This window comes from Salvelinus namaycush, chromosome 14, assembly GCF_016432855.1.
Source record: "Salvelinus namaycush isolate Seneca chromosome 14, SaNama_1.0, whole genome shotgun sequence".
Lineage (NCBI taxonomy): Eukaryota > Metazoa > Chordata > Actinopteri > Salmoniformes > Salmonidae > Salvelinus > Salvelinus namaycush.
The window spans coordinates 15203425-15224972 of record NC_052320.1 but is presented as its reverse complement, the minus strand read 5'-3'; the positions used below and the strand labels follow the sequence as shown (position 1 = coordinate 15224972).

Below are 21548 nucleotides of genomic sequence, written 5' to 3'. Positions count from 1 at the left end.
CTCTGCCGGAGAAGATGGAAACTGCTCAGGGATTTCACCAAGAGGCCAATGGTGACTTAAACTAATTTTTTTAATGGCTGTGATAGAAAACTGGGGATGGATCAACATTGTTGTTACTCCACAATACTAACCTAATTGACAGTGAAAAGGAAGCCTGTACAGAATACAAATATTCCAAAACATGAACGCTTCTTGCAACAAGGCACTAAAGTAATACCGCAAAAAAATTGGCTGAGTAATTCATTTGTCTTGAATATAAAGTGGTATGTTTGGTGTAAATCCAATAACATTACTGAGTATCACTCCATATTTTCAACCACAGTGGTGGCTGCATGTTATGTGGTAAATGCATGAAGGTGGTAAATGACCTTTTAATGGCGTCAGACCGAGGCTCTGCATCTGTCCCCGTGCTACTAGACCTTAGTGCTGCCTTTGATACCACCGATCACCACATTCTTTTGGAGAGATTGGAAACCCAAATTGGTCTACACGGACAAGTTCTGGCCTGGTTTAGATCTTATCTGTCGGAAAGATATCAGTTTGTCTCTGAATGGTTTGTCCTCTGACAAATCAACTGTACATTTCTGTGTTCAAGGTTCCGTTTTGGGACCACTATTGTTTTCACTATATATTTTACCTCTTGGGGGATGTCATTCGAAAACATAATGTTAACTTTCACTGCTATGCGGATGACACACAGCTGTACATTTCAATGAAACATGGTGAAGCCCCAAAATTGCCCTCGCTAGAAGCCTGTGTTTCAGACATAAGGAAGTGGATGGCTGAAAACTTTCTACTTTTAAACTCGGACAAAACAGAGATGCTTGTTCTAGGTCCCAAGAAACAAAGAGATCTTCTGTTGAATCTGACAATTAATCTTGATGGTTGTAAAGTCGTCTCAAATAAAACTGAAGGACCTCGGCGTTACTCTGGACCCTGATCTCTCTTTTGACGAACATATCAAGACTGTTTCAAGGACAGCTTTTTTCTCATCTACGTAACATTGCAAAAATCAGACATTTTCTGTCCAAAAATGATGCAGAGAAATTGGTCCATGCTTTCGTTACTTCTAGGTTGGACTACTGCAATGCTCTACTTTCCGGAAACCCGGATAAAGCACTAAATAAACTTTAGTTAGTGCTAAATACGGCTGCTAGAATCCTGACTAGAACCAAAAAATTGTATCATATTACTCCAGTGCTAGCCTCCCTACACTGGCTTCCTGTTAAGGCAAGGGCTGATTTCAAGGTTTTACTGTTAACCTACAAAGCGTTACATGGGCTTGCTCCTACCTATCTTTCCGAGTTGGTCCTGCCATACATACCTACACGTACGCTACGGTCACAAGACGCAGGCCTCCTAATTGTCCCTAGAATTTCTAAGCAAAACAGCTGGAGGCAGGGCTTTCTCCTATAGATCTCCATTTTTATGGAATGGTCTGCCTACCCATGTGAGAGACACAGACTCGGTCTCAACTTTTAAGTCTTTACTGAAGACTCATCTCTTCAGTGGGTCATATGATTGAGTGTAGTCTGGCCCAGGAGTGTGAAGGTGAACGGAAAAGCTCTGGAGCAACGAACGGCCCTTGCTGTCTCTGCCTGGCCGGTTCCCCTCTCTCCACTGGGATTCTCTGCCTCTAACCCTACCCTATTGTGTTTATGAACATCTTGGCTATGTTCTGTTATAATCGCCACCCGGCACAGCCAGAAGAGGACTGGCCACCCCTCATAGCCTGGTTCCTCTTTAGGTTTCTTCCTAGGTTTTGGCCTTTCTAGGGAGTTTTTCCTAGCCACCGTGTTTCTACACCTGCATTGCTTGCTGTTTGGGGTTTTAGGCTGGGTTTCTGTACAGCACTTCGAGATATCAGCTGATGTACAAAGTGTTAAGTTCATGTTTTAAGTATCCCTATATTTCTGTTATTACGGGGCTATAACTCAGTCAAGAGTGCGCATGCGCAGGAAGTCTTGTCGTTGTTGGACCTAGCCTGGAGTGTAATGGCTACCTTGTAGTGTGTTCATATAGTAGAGTAAACTTTGTTAAACTGGAACCTTGTCGTTGTGTCATTTCGAGTTAACATTGGTAGCAGAGGATGGCTTCTAACTACAACGTGCCACCTCGCTTCGACGAGAAGAGGTCGTACGAAAGTTGGAAAAATGAACTGGGAATCTGGACACGCGTTACTAATCTGGACGCGAAAAAGCAAGCACTTGCGGTGGTATTATCGCTCGAGGGAAGAGCGAGAGATACAGCACTGGAAATATCCGTTGAGGATTTGAACAAGGATGACGGTATGGGAACTTTGATCACAGCACTGGATTCTGTATTTCTCAAAGAAGAGAATGACCGTGCCTACGAGGCATATTCAAACTTTGACAGTGTTACGAGAGATATTTCGGTTGCAATGGCAGACTACATCATTGATTTCGAACAGAGGTACAATAGAATGCGCAAGTACGACATGGTTCTCCCAGATGCAGTGTTAGGGTTCAAGTTGCTAGGCACTGCTTGTCTAGATGGTAGGGAGAAACAGTTGGCTTTGACTGCTTGTACTGTGCTGACTTTTGCATCTATGAAGTCGGCACTAAAAAGAATATTTGGTGAGAAGACGTCTGTCGCGCCAATAACAGATGGAATGCAAGTGAGTGACGCAGCATATTACACCGAGCAGCACAGAAAAGGCGCCAACAAGTCACATTCAAGACAACCAGAAGAGGGCGCCATTTCCCGGCACAAATCCACTGGACAAATATGGAAGGAGATCGAAATGTGCAATTTGTCAAAGCACTTACCATTGGGTTAAAGACTGTCCTCATAAAAATGAACAAGTTAAACTGAGGAAAATGTAAACACAGAGATAGAGCAGTGTAACATTACACTGTTTTCAAATGAATCTGCTTCTGATACTGAGATTTTTATAGTTGAATCCTTAGGATCTGCTGTGATTGATACTGCATGTACACGGACAGTGTGTGGTGCAAAATGGCTTGATAGCTATGTCAGTGAACTAAATATGAAAGAAGTACAAAATATGATTGACACACCAAGCAACAGAGCTTTCAAATTTGGAGACTGGAGAATTGTCCATTCTACCAAGAGAGTTAAGATACCAGCAAAAATTGGTCAGACTAAGTGTCACATTGAAACAGAGGTGGTCCCTACAGATATCCCCTTACTATTAAGCAAAGCTTCCCTCAAGAAGGCAGAGGCTGTACTAGACATAAAAAATGACAAGGCAGTGATGTTTAAACAACCAGTGACTCTTGAACTTACTACCTCAGGCCACTATTGTGTAAACATTTTAGACAAAGACATCACACAGAGTCCATGCAAAAATGAGATTCTGACTGACACAGAGCACATGAAGATTCTGACAGTCACAGAGAACATGAGCACTAAAGAAAAACACAAAGTATTGTTAAAGCTTTACAAACAGTTTGGACATGATACAGTTAACAGACATCAGAAGTTACTCAGCAGTTCAGGGAATAATGATGATGAGAAGTACGAAACTGGAAACAAAGTGTACTACAAACGAGTTGACTGTCAAGAGTAGAAAGGACCGGGAGTAGTCATTGGTCAAGATGGTGTGGTGATATTTGTGAGGCACGGAGGCATGATTGTCAGGGTGCATCACTCAAGATTGCAGAAAGTAAATGATCAACAAGATAGAGGGGCTGTTGCTGAGAATCAGTCTCCTAATGAAAATGACAAAAAGGACACAGTAACAGACACAAACCTACCAGATGTCGCATCCGATGATATGGACACCGAAACTAACACAGGAAATGGAGCAGAGACCTTCAACCATGCCACAGGTAATACTGTTGAGCGTTCAAATGAGGAAAACATTCAACAGCCACATGTGTTAAGAGAACATGGTTGTTCCAATCTGAAAACTGGACAAACTGTTAAATACACGGACAGAGAAAGTGGTATTCCACATACAGCAACCGTCATTGGACGAGCAGGAAAAGCAAAACACAAGAACTGGTACAACTTGCAGTACTCTGAACCAGCTACACTTTCTGGTACAACAGGGTCAGCTGACCTGCCACTTGTAGATAATATCAGAATTGAACCAATGGAAAATCGAGAAAAACAGAATGACATTCAAAATGATGATGTACTTGAAACAAAGGACGTGTCATTTGACTCAGCTAAGCTAGATGAGCTCAGTAATTGGAGGAAAAATGGAGTGTTTGAGGAAGTCAAAGACATTGGCCAAAAGTGCGTCTCAACAAGGTGGGTGTGTACCCTTAAAGAATCCTTAACTGGAATAGTGCCCAAAGCACGTCTAGTGGCTAGAGGTTTTGAGGAGCTGGCTGCTAAAGAACTCCCAAAAGACTCACCGACATGCGCCTCAGAGTCACTCAGATTGCTGATGTCAGTGATCTGCCAGAAAAAATGGAAACTTAATTCCATAGACATCAAATCTGGATTTTTGCAGGGAACAGAGCTGTCAAGGGACATTCACATCCGACCTCCGCCTGAAGCTAAAAGTGAAGGAACACTGGAAAATAAAAAAGTGTGTGTATGGACTGGCAGATGGATCACTCTACTGGTACTTTCATGGGGTATTGTATGTAGATGGGTGAGAAACATTTGATCCATTTTGAATTCAGGCTGTAACACAAAATGTGGTAAAGTCAAGGGCTATAAATACTTTCTGCAGGCACTGTATCTCATCCATGCGCAGATGTCTATTTTTTCACCTGCCGCATGTACAGTAAATCTATCGTGCAGATTCCTGACTTCCTTTGGAGGTACCAATTCTATTTTTGTATATAACATTCTATGAATGAATCTTAAGGCATGCACTCTATGTATAATACGCTGCATTTAGCTCAAATGAAATTATTCAAAATGGATAGCCATGATTTGAAGCCGTTTCACTCGTTTAACTAGATTGTTTCGTTTTCAGACGTCACTACCACAGTAACACCACAAAAGGAAAACACTAAACCCATAGAATTAATTTGATATTTTTTTATATATTTTTTTTTACACAAATTCATAATGTACATATAAATCAAAACAGGGGGAAACATTTTTTTCAAATGGCGTTTCACAATACACCCCTTATTACTAACGCCATTTTTATTTTACAAAATGAAATTAATTTGTTATTAACACAATTTACATGGTTTCATATACAGGGAGAGCAGTTTAAGTTGCATTAAGGATAAATCTGGAGACAAAAATAGGAGCTGACTTTATTTGCAATGCACCATAAATGATCATTATTTACACATCAACTTCCCTAGGATTTCCATTCAAAATCAACCCAGAAAAACAAACAAAATGTATTCTCACCGACGTTCCCATGCCTTTGCCACGGCCAGATAAACATCTCCCATTAATATAAAATGGATAAATCAGTTTGTTAAAAATCTCTTTTAAAAGCTACCTGTTTTAGTCTTCACAGGCACAACCTTAGCACACAACTTGGTTAAATCTCAAATCAGCCAAGACATCAAGGCAATATTCTGGACACAAACATTTCACACTTCCTATTCCCCAGAATACTTAAAGAGATTACATTTTATCATGTCACAATGCCCTATAAAACTAGGGTCATAGTAGAGCCACATCCATGTACCTTTATAAATGTAGGCGCCAATATTGTCCCGTGCAATATTTTATTGATTCACAGATAAATGCTAAGGAGCCTTGAACGGAAGAACTGTTCCGTTCAAATGCTAAGGAGCCTTGAACGGAATAACTATTTTAAAGCATGTGCAGTGCACCTTCTGGATCTGGCCATTGTCTTATCAGACAAGATTTTTTTATTTTTTATTTTTTTCTGATGAAATTACAACATTTTCCTCAAAGTCAGTGTTGGGATAGTCAGAAATAGTGGTGGGACCGATGCTGCTGATAACCCTGTCCCATATATGATATGATGTTATTAAGGGTGAGTTTCCAGCATTAATACATGATGAGGGGAGGGGCACACATTCTATGAGACGGGAGCAGTTTACTCTTGTGGATCAATAACCACCTCTAATATGCTTCCAATATTTTAGAGCAAGGTCTCTCCCTTCAACAGCACGCACGCACAAACACGCTTACACAGACGCCAGTCTTCGAGAGGCTCCCTGGCTTAAACACTGACAAACGAAGACCACACTCCTGTGTCTATCGATCGGTTGCTAGATCACTCCTGCCCAAAGCCCTCAGTCTCTTCAATCGCAAACATCAATTTCTCCTTCAGCTGCTCATAGCTTTTGTAAGGAGGCAGATCCAATCGATTGAAGCTAGAAAAGGGGGAAAGAGGGGCAGGTTCTTTATCTGTCGAATGAAGCCTTTACTCTGTTTTAACCTTGACTCTTCCATACAGTACTCACCAGGTGTGACTTCTGGGCAGCCAGTTCTCCTTTCCCACCTTCTCAATGCAGAACTTCTGCGGGCCATTGCTCCCTACGAAACCAAATATGTAAGTCACTAACCCATCTATTTACAGGTAAAAAGGGCACAATGTTATGTTTCATTATCTTTTACCTCTGCAGATTGTATTTGTCATCCACCCATGAGGGGAAGGAACAGCCTCAAACTTACCCAATAGGTCAGCAAAGCCTCCAACAGGAAGGCGACAGGTGCCTGTGACGAACTGGAGGAGCCTCATCCGCTTCTCGTTGTCCATCTCTTTGATGAGCTGGAAGGAAAGTACAGGAGGGTACAGCATGTCCAGGCATGTTCTTTCGTGCGTGATCTGAATGTAATGATACTGAGGAGATGTAGCATCTGACTGTAGCACAGGTGACGAGTAACACTGACCTGCCAGAACCAGAGGACCTGCTTGCTGCTGCGTGCGTAGTGTCTGTAGATGGTGTTCCTCTGCCAGTCTGTCAGGTCGATCTCCTGCATCCCACACAGCATCACCTGCAGGAAGTGGACACGTCACAATTGTTTCAATGGAACATGCGTTGGAACAACTGATCTTTACCAGAGTGAATATTGGGAACCTGGTGTAAATAAGTAGGCCAAACTAAGACCCATACCTCCAATTCTTTGGCGTCAAAGTACTGCAGGTACTGCTGTGGGAGGACCTCGTTGAAACCCTCAAAGAAGGCCTGGGTCTGCTCCTCCACACCTCTGGACAACCTCCACTCTGCTACAAGCCTGGGGGAGAAACGCAGACCATCAAGGCACCACACACCAGGACAGTAGTGAAAAGGGGTCAGAGGTACCAAGAGGGGAGAAGGCGGCCATACGCCGAGACCGACCTAATATACTCCCCCTTGTTCTCCTCAGTGACCAGGACCTCGCCACCGTCCGGCTTGAGCTCATGAGTGGTAATTTCACCCAGAATCTCTTTGTCCACAGAGAAGTACATCTCCAGGCCACACTCCTCAATGTCATTCTCCCTAAAGTACACAAAAAGATGACAAAGACGTGTCAGCGACTTAATGAAAGAGTTGTTGTTTTCTGTGTTAAGAAAAATGGGACCAAAACATTGAACAAACATTAACATCCGTTACAACCAAAGTTAATATCAGTACAGCTTCCGCAGAAGACTCACTTAATCCAGATAAGAGAATTGTAGAATTCTGTGTCAATGGACTCAAGATCTTTCAGTGCCCATGGCTTGTTCAGCATGCGCTTGTAGAACGGCAGCGAGAAGCCTGTGTCAATGAACTTCCCATGAAAAAGAGCCTGGGAAAAGAGATCAGGAAGTTAACATCTAAAAATATAGAACTGCATCAGATCTTTGCACTTGCAAACAGATCACATTGCATTAGAAAAAGTTGAACTTAGTAACTCAAAATAGTTACCATAGCGATGAAGCGTCCAATGAATTTAAAGTATTTGAGGTGGTCAGGGTTGATGTATGAGGCAGGGTTGATCTGCAGGCAGTAGTTGTCCTTCCCAGCATATTCAAATAGGCAGTACATGGGGTTCAGCACCTCGTGAGACAGCAGGAAAAACCACTCCCTACAGAGGAAGAAATTGATAATCATCACAATACCTCTCTGCAAGCATCCAGCTAACACCATACTTTATAACGTGGTCAAATAACTGGTAGACAACCACTGATCTAGGATATTTTACAAGGCAATTCAAATAGCTGAAACTTTGACCAAAGGCAACTTCATCACTACAACGACATTATTTATTGGAGTGCAATGACTGTACAAGAGCTTTACCTTGCCACCCCACCATAATCGAGGCCTTCTTCCCCAGGGAATATGATCCATAGTCTCCTGCGGAGGTCCTGTGCATTGAAGCTCATTATCTACAACGGAAAGAGTCAAATTAATATGGACAACATATGTCAGTGTCAGCATGATCATTTGGGAGGATGTTTACTCACTTGTTGGAACGAGTCCTCAAACAGGGTTTTGCGGGTGACAGTGATCTTGATGTGCTGAGGCATTGACAATTGCTGGACAAGAAGAAGAGGAAATCATAAGTGATTTTGAAGCATGTGACTTTTTTCAGAACGGGCCAACAGAAATAACAGGTCATCATTTTCATTTAATTGGGTCACTGTATTAGAATTCATGTGGTTCTGTTGATCATAAAAACAATGACAATGTTCAACCACTCAAACTCAGAAGGCATGACACCTACCTGGCACCAGAATCTGAAGTACTGGACTTTGGCTTTAAAGTCTCGAACGTAAGTAATCTGGGGCCCGTTTTCACTGTTTTATAGTAAGAGGGAAGGAACAAGGCACACATTGTCACACATCATGGCCAAAACACAAATCAGCCTTGTCAGATTACCTGGCTTTTACTATAGTTTATGAGAACTATCCAATAATGTCAAATCATAGACCCCAGACAGACAATGGTATGTGTTCACTACTCTCTTCAGAAATAACAAATGGCTAGATAATGACAATTATTTCAGCCAAAACATGCTACATGTGAGCAGACTGAAACAGCTAGAGGGGAAATATCAATAACCTCAGTCCTGTGAAAGGCACCAAACAGGTAATTCCTGTTAGTTGGAGAATAGAGCTAAGCAAAGTCACTGCTGCACAGAGAGCAGTCATGTTGACAGTACACCATCATCCCTCAGGTGTGGCTCATTACAATACTAAAAGATAGACAGTACAGTATCGGTTCAGCCCATTTTAGTCATCCTTATTTGACATTTGTAGAACACAAAGGGCTGTTATTAGTAGCAACACTTCCATCACCAGTCTGTTTTAGGTCAAAACTAGTCTCAAACAGAACCGTGTTTGCTACATACAGCTTAGTTTTAGTCTAAAATATGGCCTCAAGAAAAATGGTTTAGTCAGAGTGGTAGCCCAATGCTTTTATATCAAGTGAATGGAATCTTGTGACGTACAGTGAGGATGTTCCAGTGCGAGGGTCGATGTATGTAGTGGCTCTCCTGTTATGGTCCACAAAGTATGGGATGCCGTCGACAGTGAACCTCATCTCCCAGCCCTCTGGAAGAGGCTTTTCATTCAGCAGCCTGAGAGAGAGGGAGAGCGAGAGAGAGAGTCTGTCATCACTTGGACCAAGAGTCAGACACAGATCTGCACAATGTCTGAATTAACACTTCAGTTCCAGCACATGGGCATGTGGAGAGTACTAGAACCAGGGGCTGAGCTAATCTTACCAGGATAGCTCCCACTGAGGTTAAAAGTAGCTGTTAGAATACATATCTGCACTAAGAGTAGCACAGATGAACTTCTCACCCCTGAGTGCGAGGGTCCTCCCACTGTGTAGTCCGTGTGGTGTGTTGGACAAAGTACACTCTCTCGTTGCTGTCAGTTCTTTTCTCTGAGGACGTAAATCAGTTCATGAAAAATTCTAGAAAACATTTAATTAATCTGTGCGATGTGAGGTAGTGAGTGAGATCTTACCCCATCCATGTGGCAGCGGGCCCAGGGGATCAAACTGCTTATTCTCAGTGGCTGGAACCTGGTCCTGGAGCTTCAGTGCACCAGAGAAAATAAGGAATAATATTTGAACAAAGTTAAAAAAATTCAACTGTCAACTGATCAAGATTGGTTAAATATCACCAACTGAAAAAAGGGAAACTGTTTACAGCACAATATGTAAAGAATTAAGAGAAGCAGACAATCTGATAAGGCTGACACAAACACTAATAGATTGTCTGAACACTACAGCAAGGCCCAATTAATTACATTTCATAGTTAGAGCAGTTATAGGAAGATAATATGTCTGGCTTGCCAGCTAGCTCATTTGGCTAAATAAAGCAAGGGGTGAGGTAGCATCCCCCTTTAGTTCTTTTGTTCCTAATAAACTTCCTGTAAATTACCCAATCCATTTGATGGCATTATCATTTCACACAGTGCAAATAGCAGCTTGCCCCATTTATTTAAAATCTTCATCTGTTGAGTGTTTCACAACTGTTATTGAAGGAACTGAGCACTTGATTTGACCAGTCAGAGTTCCCACTTACCCCATTCACCCCAAATATGAAGCGCTGGTTGAACTGCTGCATGGCACCCTGTAGCTGGTTGCGTTGGTGCTGCCACTGTTCATAGTTCCGTACCGTCTCCATAGTGGGCCGTTGCCAGGTGGTAGTTCTGGTAATGTGGTCTACAAAGTAGACCCTGCCCATGGGGTCCACTCGCCGCTCCCACCTACACACAGGGCAAAGAGGAACAGGGGAGACTGTATAAGAGCTTTGGCATTTAGTATCCTCTAGTAACAAAGACACTATTCTCTGTGTTAGTATGGGGGTAGGAAAAATGCATTTGAATACTGCATGTAGAACATATATTGTAGTTTGAGTATCAGTTGAGTATGAAGACACAGGATATGTAAGGGGAGTTACCCAGAAGGTAGAGGCTCAGGCCGCTCCCACGTTGTCCTCTTTTCCACATGATCTACAAAATACAGCCTTCCGTTCTGATCCACCCTCTGCTCCCATCTTCACAGCAACATGCGATTCAAAGAAAATGTTAACACTTATAAAACAGTCTACCCGTTAAAAAAGCTAGAATCCAAATCACGTCAGGTAGTGTAGAGTTAAAGTATAAAAATGATGAGACTAAGTAAGCCTTGAGCAATAATAACAGGTAATTGCAGTTGGTAAGCAGTCGCAGCAGACATATTTCAAACAGCTCTCTTGCTCACATCTTCAGTTTAACAGAACATAACAGTCAGATGAACTCCTGAGAGTTGTATTGACACCACTAACTGACTGACTGAGTGTTACTGCCAGACCGATCAACATGGATGGCTTGACCCTTACCCAGGAAGCAGTGGGCCTGCAGCGACAGTGGGGACTCTGGGGGTGCCTGGGGCAACACTGGCTGCTTGTCTGGCTGCTATTGCTTGGCTCTGGTCGTGTGTAGGGGGTGGGGCATTGGGGTCTGCGGCTGGTACTGCAGGTGCAGGCATACGGACTGGGGTTTCTGAGCTGGGGCCATCGCTTCCTTCAGTTGGTATGGAACTATTAGAGGATGCTGCCGAAAACCAGTGAATGAGAAAAAAGATTGAGTGAGTTTGAGAAAACGACACTAAATGGTTGATTTCTGCCACATTATCTTACAAATGCACACAAAACGAAGCATAAAGCAAAATACCATGTCATAAAATCCCCAGGAGCATTAGTGTTAGTTTAAAATGGGCTAAGAGGTTGACCCACTCACCTGGAGAGGAGGTTGGTCTGCGTGGGGTGGGTGGTGGGGGTCGGGAGGGCCTGGGGGGCCGTAGAGGATTCCCCTTGGAGCCCCCTGCTGACAGAGCGGGAGACTCTGTGCCGTTCACTGCGACCGCACGCCCAGTTGGGGAAGCTCTGTGCTCCAAACCATCCACAGAAGGAGAGCAGTCTCTACTCCGCCTGCCACAAGGTCAACTATTAACTCTGTCCATAAGCAAGACCATCATTACCACAGTAACCAGGAATAATAGGCTTACCTCACATCATGATCCCCGTTGTGTTGCGATTCCCCATTTGACGTACCTGAGATCAGAAACACAAACATATAGTTGTGAACTGAACATACTGGAACTTATTTTCTGGGCAGGTTGGGAAAACCATAACTCTCTCCCATAAATCAATACAGATAACAGTGCGGATAACATTGCACAGAGCAGACGCACTTCGGCTGTTGGCCTCGGCAGCAGAGGCAAACATCTCTGGGTCGACTTGCATGCCGTCCAGACAGACAGACAGGTCCCCCACCACATCTGTCTGGTCTTTGTCTGCACTCAGCTGCAGGGTCTGCACCACCTCAGAGACTGAAGGAAAAACACCATGGAACAAAATCATTGGTTATCAGAGATGGGGGAAAGAATCTAGTTACAAATCGGGATATTATTTTTGACAAAATATCGTATTGTCAAGCTGAATATTATGTTTGCGCTAGTTGGCTGTATCTGCACCAAAACTATAGTATTTTTCCTTCATAGCTTGTTCATCTTCTTTTTAAATAGGGAGCCAATTTGTTTTCTGCACTTTAATTTCCATGACTGATGAAAACTTATTTTCTCATGGCTCCCTCTTGTCCCTCTGCAGCAGACATATATATGGTGAGCAATATGTTTGGAATATCGAGTTGCAATAAAATCACAATATCCAATCGCAATACATATCATATCAGCACCTAAGTATCACGATAATGTCGTATCGTGAGGTCCCTGGCAATTCCCAGCACTATTGGTTATGTAATAAAAAGCCTCCTTCCACTCAGCTCCTTGTCTGTCAAAAGCCTTTATCAGCAGTTTGAGTCATCCTGCCACTTTGCACCAGGATGATAACCTTGAGTTCGGGACACAAGAGGGACATTAAAGAACTGCTTGGAATATATACCACATAGGCTATGACCAATGATTATCTCTGTTGTCACCTTATGAAATATATATTCAACAAACTAGTGGAAAAAAGTAATGGAGAGATCATTCCCGTAAAAGGAAAACAAGGAGAGTCAAACAAATATACAGCCATAAGAAACAGAGTAATTACCCTACTCCAAAACTAAGCTGTCATTGTTTACTGCTTTGTCAAAATAGGAGACTGGTGTGATATGTTCAATCTGGTTTGTCGTAAATAAATTTAGAAAATTGGCAGGGGACTGAATGAACTCTTTATGAAGGGGAAGTAATCTCATCTGCCTCTGATCTGTGACATCACACAGTCAAATCAGAGGGAGGTGCTTGTGGCTGTGTTATGTAAGAGAGAGAGCACAGACACAGTACAGGCCCTTATAACACAGCCAAGCAAGGTATGCATAACATGATACAAGGAAGGCACTCACTATTCATGTCGTTGGATTTGAGTGTGTCGCTGACCTCCAGAGTTGCCATTCCTAACAATACGTCCGACTTCAAGGTCTGGTGACTCCATACCCGGAAGATGAGCTTGCTGAAAGGAGTGACAATTCTATTGCCGAGATAAAAGAAAAACATACAATGAAGATCACATTGGTTAATTCACTGGGAATATAGCATACATTTTAGGTGAGAGTTTATCAGACACGAAATAGTCAAAGATAATTATTTTCAAATATCTGAAGACAAAACAAACAGCATTAGCATGGAGACAAATAGAAGCAAGTATCCATGCCCACTATAACAGCTGCCTACTTAAACCCTGAATATTTGCAGGAAAAGACAGTTATGGAAGCGCATCAGCTTACTCAACCATAGTATAACTGCTCTGAATTCTCCACACCAAGACATACTGAAATTGGAGAGGGACTTTAAATTAAGAAGGGACTGCAGAGTAAGACTCCAGAGCTATATAAAGAAGGGATTGATTGTGTGGATGTGTTGGCACTTGGCACTACTAAATCATGAGTGGATCCTCAGTCAACCCTGTACACTTGCGAGAGAATTTGTACTCGTTAAATTAATAGGCGGCTGTTCCTTGTTCTCAACACTGACTGTCAACAATAACACGATGACAACTTACACTGTGAGCGGCTGCTTCCATTTGGGATTGTGGGTGTTGTTGCATTTTTCGGTCTTTTTGGACTGGCCGTCAACTGCAACTTCAACATATGGACTGGGGCCAAACCAGTTCTTCTTGTTCTCTTTCAGTTTTGCTGATAGCACTGAGGAGATGAAGAGTGTTGTGAATTAGGGCAGAGCTAGAAGGAAAACTGTCTGTTAGAAGTTTGTTTGACAGCAGCTCAGTTAGTAGTCGCAGTGCTTGCAACGCCTGGGTAGTGGGTTCGATTTCGCCACCCATACATAAAAATGTATGCACACATGACTAAGTCGCTTTTGATAAAAGCATCTGCCAAATGACATATTACTATATTATAGGGCACTTCGGGTCAATTCTGTTTTATGAACATCGCCCACACCCTGAGAGAGCATTTCCTATGTTTGGTATGGACTAAGCCCTTCAACACCCAAAATAAATGACAAGGATCAGGATTAAGAACCTACCCATAATTTGCAGTTGTGCCTTCATGGGGTAGCCATTCCCAGGGCCTGGTTTAGCAATGCTGGAGGCCATGACATACCTGCAACAAACATCACACTCAGTCAACCATTCAATGGCCCAACGCACATTCCATGCAATGCAAGTTCCAGCCTTTCTATCCTCTGTCTAGACATAACATTTGTGTTCACTGCATTGTGAGAGATGCTTTATGATATTACAGTGAGCTTATCTGATTGTAATGGAACAACAAAATATCATGGTCAGCATTCTGTTAGTTACACTATTACCACCCAGCAACTAACACAGACCTCTTTTGAATGGTAATGAAATGATATTGCTATTAGTTAAAAGGTGTAATACGGTTATGCTTGTACCTACCATTCTCTGACTAGGCTAGTCTTCTCTATAAGTACATGGAAGTCGGCGTCAAACTTACCGAGCACAGATGTATAGTTATAAGATTCCTAAGAGTCATTTAGGTAATTCTACAGTAACAAAGTGACAGATTCAGATGTGTCACTTTAAAATGAATGTCAAACAAAAACAATTGCAAAGTTAAAGAAACCATACAACTCTATGCACAAGGACTACTTTGAAGAACATTGCAGATGCAAAGTTTGATAACAGAATGACGGTTTGTGCTGTTTGTGTCCTCATTCTATTACCCAACTTTGCATCTGCACTGTTCTTGAAGTGAATGTGGTTTTGTAAAAATCTCAGTGGAAATTGTTGAAGGTAGTCCTTATGCATAGTATGGTTTGTTTAACTTGGCAATCATTGGTTTGTTTGAAATGTATTTTAAAGTGAAAAAGTCCCAGTGTCAGTCTGTTACTGTGGAATTGCCCATTTACAAATAACTGTTCTCTGGAAAATGCCTCGAGTATGATACCACCCCACAAGTAACTTTCTAGGGAAAATCAAACTGGCGAAAGTAGCACCAGGAATCATAGGCTAGTCCTCATTCCTGGTTTGTGGTTACCTCACTGTGCATAATGTACACTACAGTGCATTCAGACCCCTTGACTTTTTCCATATATTGCTACGTTACAGCCTTATTCTTAAAATGAAAAAAATATTTTATTTCCTCTTCAATCTACACACAATACACCATAATGACAAAGCAAAAAGTTTTTGAAATTGTTGCAGATGAACTAAAATTAAAAACAGAAATACCTTATTTACATAAGTATTCAGACCCTTTGCTATGAGACTCGAAATTGAGCTCAGGTGCATCCTGTTTCCATTGATCATCCTTGAGATGTTTCTACAACTTGATTCGAGTCCACCTCTGGTAAATTCAATTGATTGGACATGATTTGGAAAGGCACACCTGTCAATATAGAAAGGTCCAGCTGTTGACAGGATTGTGTTGAGGCACAGATTTGGGGAAGGGTACCAAAACATTTCTGCAGCATTGAAGGTCCCCAAGAACACAGTGGCCTCCATCATTCTGAAATGGAAGAGGTTTGGAACCACCAAGACTCATCCTTGACCTGGCCGCTCCAGCCAAACTGAGCAATCGGGGGAGAAGGGCCTTGGTCAGGGAGGTGACCAAGAACTGTCCCTCTGACAGAGCTCTAGAGTTCCTCTGTGGAGATGGGAGAACCTTCCATCTCTGCAGCACTCCACCAATCAGTCCTTTAGGGTAGAGTGGCCGGACGGAAGCCACTCCACGGTAAAAGGCACATGACAGCCCTCTTGAAGTTTGCCAAAACAAATCAGGAGAAAACAAGATTCTCTGGTCTGATGAAACCAAGATTGAACTATTTGGCCTGAATGCCTAGAGTCACGTCTGGAGGAAACCTGGCTCCATCCCTACGGTGAAGCATGGAGGCAGCATCATGCTGTGGGGATGTTTTCAGTGGCAGGGATTGGGAGACTAGTCACGATTGAGGGAAAGATGAACACTCCAGAGCGCTCAGGACAGTAGACCGGGGCAAAGGTTCACCTTCCAACAGGACAACGACCCTAAGTACACAGCCAAGACAACGCAGGAGTAGCTTCTCTGAATGTCCTTGAGTGCCTGAGCCAGAGCCCAGACTTGAACACGATCCAACATCTCTGGAGAGACCTGAAAATAGCTGTGCAGTGACGCTCCTCATCCAACCTGACAGAGCTTGACAGGATCTGCAGAGAAGCATGGGAGAAACTCCCCAAATACAGGTGTGCCAATCTTGTAGCGTCATATCTAAAAAGACTCAGGGTGTAATTGCTGCCAAAGGTGCTTCAACAAAGTACTGAGTACTTATGTAAATGTTTTATTTCAAAATGTTGAAAAAGTCGAGGGGTCTGAATACTTTCCAAATGCACAGTACATGACCAAAAGAATGTGGACAGCTGCTCGAACATATCATTCCAAAATCATGGGCGATTAGACCTGGCTCGCAGTCGGCGTACCAATTCATCCCAAAGGTGTTTGATGGGGTTGAGATCAAGGCTCTGTGCAGGCCATTCCAAGTTTTTCCACACCGATCTCAACAAACCATTTCTGTATGGAACTTGTGTTGTGTACAGGGGCATTGTCATGCTGAAACAGGAAAGGGCCTTCCCCAAACTGTTGCCACAAAGTTGGAAGCACAGAATAGTCTAGAATGTCATTGTATGCTTTAGCGTTAAGATTTCCCTTAATTGGAACTAAGGGGCCTAGCCCGAACCATGAAAAACAGCCCCAGACCATTATTCCTCATCCACCAAACTTTACAGTTGGCACTATGCATTGGGGCAGGTAGCATCCGCCAAACCCAGATTTGTCCATCGGACTGCCAGATGGTGAAGCGTGATTCATCACTCCAGAGAACGCGTTTCCACTGCTTCAGAGTTTAATGGCGGCAAGCTTTACATCACTCCAGCCGACGCTTGGCATTGCTCATGGTGATCTTAGGCTCGCGTGCGGCTGCTCGGCCATGGAAACCCAATTCATAAAGCTCCTGACAAAACAGTTATTATGCTGACATTGCTTCCAGGGGCAGTTTGGAACTTGGTAGTGAGTGTTGTAAACGAGTACAGGCGATTTTTACGCACATCATCACTCGCAGTTCCCGTTCTGTGAGCTTCTGTGGCCTAACACTTCGCGGCTGAGCCGATGTTGCTCGTGGACGTTTTCACGTCACAATAACAGCACTTACAGTTGACCAGGGCAGAAATTTGACAAACCGATGAAAGGTGGCATCCTATGACGGTGCCACGTTGAAAGTCACTGAGCTCTTCAGTAAGGCCATTCTACTATCAATGTTTGTATATGGAGATTGCATGGCTGTGTGCTCGATTTTATACACCTGTCATGCAGCTGAAATAGCAGAATCCACTCATTTGAAGCAGTGTCTACATACACTATATTACATAAAAGTATGTTCCTTGCCTTTCTCCCTTGTGCAAATGAGAGGAAAAAGCTCTTGACAAACAAACTTTGGCTGTACCCGGAGTTAATAATTTATTACTACTGATCCTGGGCCTACAGTGAGCGACTGCTTTGTGTGCCAGGTAACTCACTAGTCAGAAACTCATCAGCTACAACCAGGATCAGACTCACCATAAGCCAATGATTACCTCCCTCAGCTAAATATCAGATAATGCACAAATGAATAAAAAAGTGGAAACACAGCCTAGGCTATTAGAGTTGATTACAGGTGGTTGTGATTTTTGGAATGCCTGAATGCCTACACTACAGGATAGGCCTATTTGTAATGTTTCAACCTAGTCCTGCTTCAGGGCTAGAAGTAGGGTAGTGGATGGCAGTAGTCAAGTCAATAAACCATGAATCCTAATCAAGTATCAAGTCCCTAGGTTTCGAGTACGAGTCAGTCCTTTATACTCGAGTCACAAGTCCCTTGTCAGTGTTAAAAGCTGCAGTTCAACCATTTTTGCATCTACCCTATGTTACATTGTTACACAATGCAAGGCTAACTAGATAATACAGCTATGTAACATTTGCTGTTGTAGCTGGTATGTTGAATTATTCAAGAGAGATTTTCTAACAACAAGTCTTCTAAACTCCCATGGCTAGTTGCAGGGGGAAAGTTGGAAATTAGAAAATGCTCCTTAATTAAATTAAAATACATTTTTTCTCCATGAAATAATCCGACAAGGTATATACCACCATCTAGTCTTGTTGGATTACTTCATGCAGCAAAAACATATTTAATTTAATAACAGAGCATAAATAAATTCCAACTTTCCCCCTAAAACTAGCCTTGGGAGTTTAGATACCGGTGACGTCCAAATCGAGAACGAATTAAGTATTGCCAAGGTTAGACGAAAAGATCCTGATTAAAGGCTAAATAGCAGCTTAAGCAACTGTACACGACCTCAGGAAAGCTCTGCCGCTGAGGTTCTTATTGACGAGGCTAGTAGGCTACTACTATCTTTCCACATAAACTACTGTTTGGGTTAGGTTATGTCTTTGGGTTTAGCTAACGCACTACCAAGTTAATAGTTAACATAAGAACTGACAAAATCAACTATACTGTACACAAATATAATTGTCGGTCCCATGTTTCATGGGCTAAAATAAAATATTTGTTTTAGAGAATTTGGCAGTACATCCAACTAGCCTCACAACCGCAGACCACTTGTAACCATGCCAGCCCAGGACCTACCGATATGGCTTCTTCACTTGCGGGATCGTCTGTCTGAGTATTTCTGTCTGTAATAAAAGCCCTTTTGTGGGGGAAAAAAAACTCATTCTGATTGGCTGGGCTTAGATCGCCAGTGAGTGGGCCTATGCCCTCTCAGGCCCACCCATGGCCTCACCCCTGCCCAGTCATGTGAAATCCATAGATGAGGTCCTAATGAATTTATTTCAATTGAATGACTTCCATATATGAACTTTAACTCAGTAAAATCTTTGGAATTGTTGAACGTATATTGTTGTTCAGTATAATATACACACAGGCATGTTTAACTTGTTTTTAAAGTATTGGTTAGAGTGCAACATTCCAAGAAGAGCTTTGTTTCTTGAAGAATACAACTTATAAATGCCAAACAACTTCCTTACCAATCATTACCCACAATGCATTGTGAAAGGTTAGCTACATTTACCCAGCCCCACCCCTCAGTTCAAACAAATTGGAAGGGTGGGGTTGTTGAAATGATAGTATGCTTTATGAACACATGTGACTGGATGACAGCAACAGAACCCCAACGTCATTTTACGCAATAACAATATGTCTGGAGAACATAAACATAGCTAACTATGATAGCATTTTGTTTGCCATCGCTAGGATTTGATGTTAACCATCAGTCGCATGACATTAGCAAAAGGCAAAGTGTGGGTATCTCCGACATGTTTGACAAGGAAGAAGGCTAACGCGTTTAGCCTAGTTAGCTGAGTGGCTAAATTAGATGTAGTCTAACTCAAAACGAGTGAAATTACAACCTTGAAACTCCGCTATCTGCTAGCTAGCGAAATGTTATTTACGTTCTGCTCCGGGATACAGAGCTTGGATGCAATATTTGTGTTGTTTACGTGTTACATATCAGCTGGCAACTTATGAATAGTTATACCATTTATGAATGGGTTACTCACAACTGCTCGTGACAACACAAGAGCACGAAATACAAAAAAATAAATTAAATAAAAAGCTGGCAGGTTAGCCTGTGTCGTGGCTGGCTGACCCAGTGTTTAGGCTAAATATTGTGGTTGAGGACTTTCCACCGCGGATGTTATGCTTACCCGAATCCAAGGGTAGAAGAAGTTCAAGACGTGACAGGCAACTTTCCTTAATATCCCGGTCTGTTTTGGTTCTTTTGCGGCTTCACTTCAAGAAATACACTTCCACCATATTCGTAATCGTCTCACGTGACGGAAACAAGGTGGTGCGCACGCATACTATTTCTGTGGTGTTTATCTGCGGTTGGCATCCAACTTTATGGTATATTACCGCCACCTACTGTACTGGAGTGTGGGCCAGAGACAGGGAGGAAGTAAATCCTTCCTGCCAGTTCCGTTTTTCTTAAAAATCTTGAGACACTCTTAAAATGTTTTACTCCACATCCTTTCTCCTAAAGGCCTGTTTAGCTAGCACATCTACTTCCTCATTTCCTTTCACCCCCACATGGGCTGGAACCCAAGCAAAAACTTCTGGACACCCATCTGTCTCACCCGTGAATGAATTTGGAGTACCTCATATAGCTATATGAGCTAAGTGTTTGCATACTCATCAGCACAGTACATGAATCAGAGCATATATCTATTATGTTTGGCTTGACTTCCACCACTCATTACAAGGCCAACAGTACAGCCATCAGTTGTGCAATGCATACAGCCAGGTGGTCTGTAATACGTTTCCTTACTGCAAAACCACTTCCCTGTACAACAAAGGCGGACGCAGTGTGACATGTCCATGGATCTTTTGATCCATCTGTATATATGAGCATAAAATCCTGATATACAGTGCCTTCGGAAAGTATTCAGACCCCTTGACTTTTTCCACATTTGTTACGTTACAGCCGTATTCTAAAATGGATTAAAATCGATCTACACACAATACCCCATAATGATGAAGGGAAAACAGGTTTTTAGACATTTTTGCAAATGTATTAAAAAAATTATAACTGAAATACTTTATTTACATAAGTATTTAGACACTTTGCTATGAGTCTTGAAATTAAGCTCAGGTGCATCCTGTTTCCATTGGTCATCCTTGAGATGTTTTCCATCTTGATTGGAGTCCACCTGTTGTAAATACAATTGATTGGACATGATTTGGAAAGGCAAACACCTGTCTATATAAGGTCCCACAGTTTATGTCAGAGCAAAAACCAAGCCATGAGGTTGAAGGAATTGTCTGTAGAGATCAGAGACAGGATTGTGTCAAGGCACAGATCTGGGGAAGGGTACCAAAAAATGTCTGCAGCATTGAAGGTCCCCAAGGACACAGTGGCCTCCATTTTTCTTAAATGGAAGAAGTTTGAAACCACCAAGACTTTTCCTAGAGCTGGCCGCCCCGGCCAAACTGAGCAATCGGGAAGAAGGGCCTTGGTCAAGGAGGTGACCAAGAACTTGATGGTCACTCTGATAGAGCTCTAGAGTTCCTCTGTGGAGATGGGAGAACCTTTCAGAAGGACAACCATCTATGTAGCACTCCAACAAATTAGGCCTTCATTGTAGAGTGGCCAGACGGAAGCCATTCCTCAGTAAAAGGCACATAACAGCCCGCTTGGTTTTTGCCAAAAAGGTAGCTAAAGACTCTCAGACCATGAGAAACAAGATTCTCTGGTCT

The 21548-nt window shown here is 42.6% G+C and overlaps 1 protein-coding gene across 3 annotated transcripts; it reads right to left on the bottom strand.

Annotated features, from left to right (window-relative positions):
* Positions 1–5201: 5201 nt before the first annotated feature.
* Positions 5202–20125, bottom strand: LOC120059184 (E3 ubiquitin-protein ligase Itchy-like). 3 transcript variants are annotated; one of them, XM_039008040.1, is made up of 24 exons: positions 20000–20125; positions 14331–14407; positions 13849–13990; positions 13193–13317; positions 12039–12176; positions 11853–11898; positions 11585–11775; positions 11185–11398; positions 10765–10860; positions 10387–10570; positions 9824–9893; positions 9656–9740; positions 9301–9429; positions 8575–8647; positions 8315–8386; positions 8148–8236; positions 7776–7935; positions 7523–7656; positions 7227–7367; positions 7002–7122; positions 6778–6882; positions 6559–6655; positions 6348–6420; positions 5202–6257 (listed from the first exon to the last, which is right to left on the bottom strand). In XM_039008040.1, the coding sequence occupies exons 2-24, from the start codon at positions 14398–14400 to the stop codon at positions 6158–6160; spliced, it is 2655 nt and encodes an 884-aa protein (XP_038863968.1). In that variant the 5' UTR covers positions 14401–14407; positions 20000–20125; the 3' UTR covers positions 5202–6157. The 3 variants fall into 3 exon arrangements, with proteins under 3 accessions (XP_038863968.1, XP_038863969.1, XP_038863970.1); XM_039008041.1 differs by lacking the exon at positions 20000–20125 and adding an exon at positions 18924–18986; XM_039008042.1 differs by lacking the exon at positions 12039–12176.
* Positions 20126–21548: the final 1423 nt, after the last annotated feature.

What these genes read in the sequence shown, in the direction of transcription:
- LOC120059184 (XM_039008040.1), bottom strand. Translation starts at nt 14,400, where the DNA reads ATGGCCTCCAGCATTGCTAAACCAGGCCCTGGGAATGGCTACCCCATG. An exon ending in AATTCTCTTATCTGGATTAA is followed by an intron (nt 7,368 to 7,522) that starts GTGAGTCTTCTG and finishes TGTGTACTTTAG; the next exon opens with GGAGAATGACATTGAGGAGT. An exon ending in AGGCTTTGCTGACCTATTGG is followed by an intron (nt 6,421 to 6,558) that starts GTAAGTTTGAGG and finishes TTGGTTTCGTAG; the next exon opens with GGAGCAATGGCCCGCAGAAG.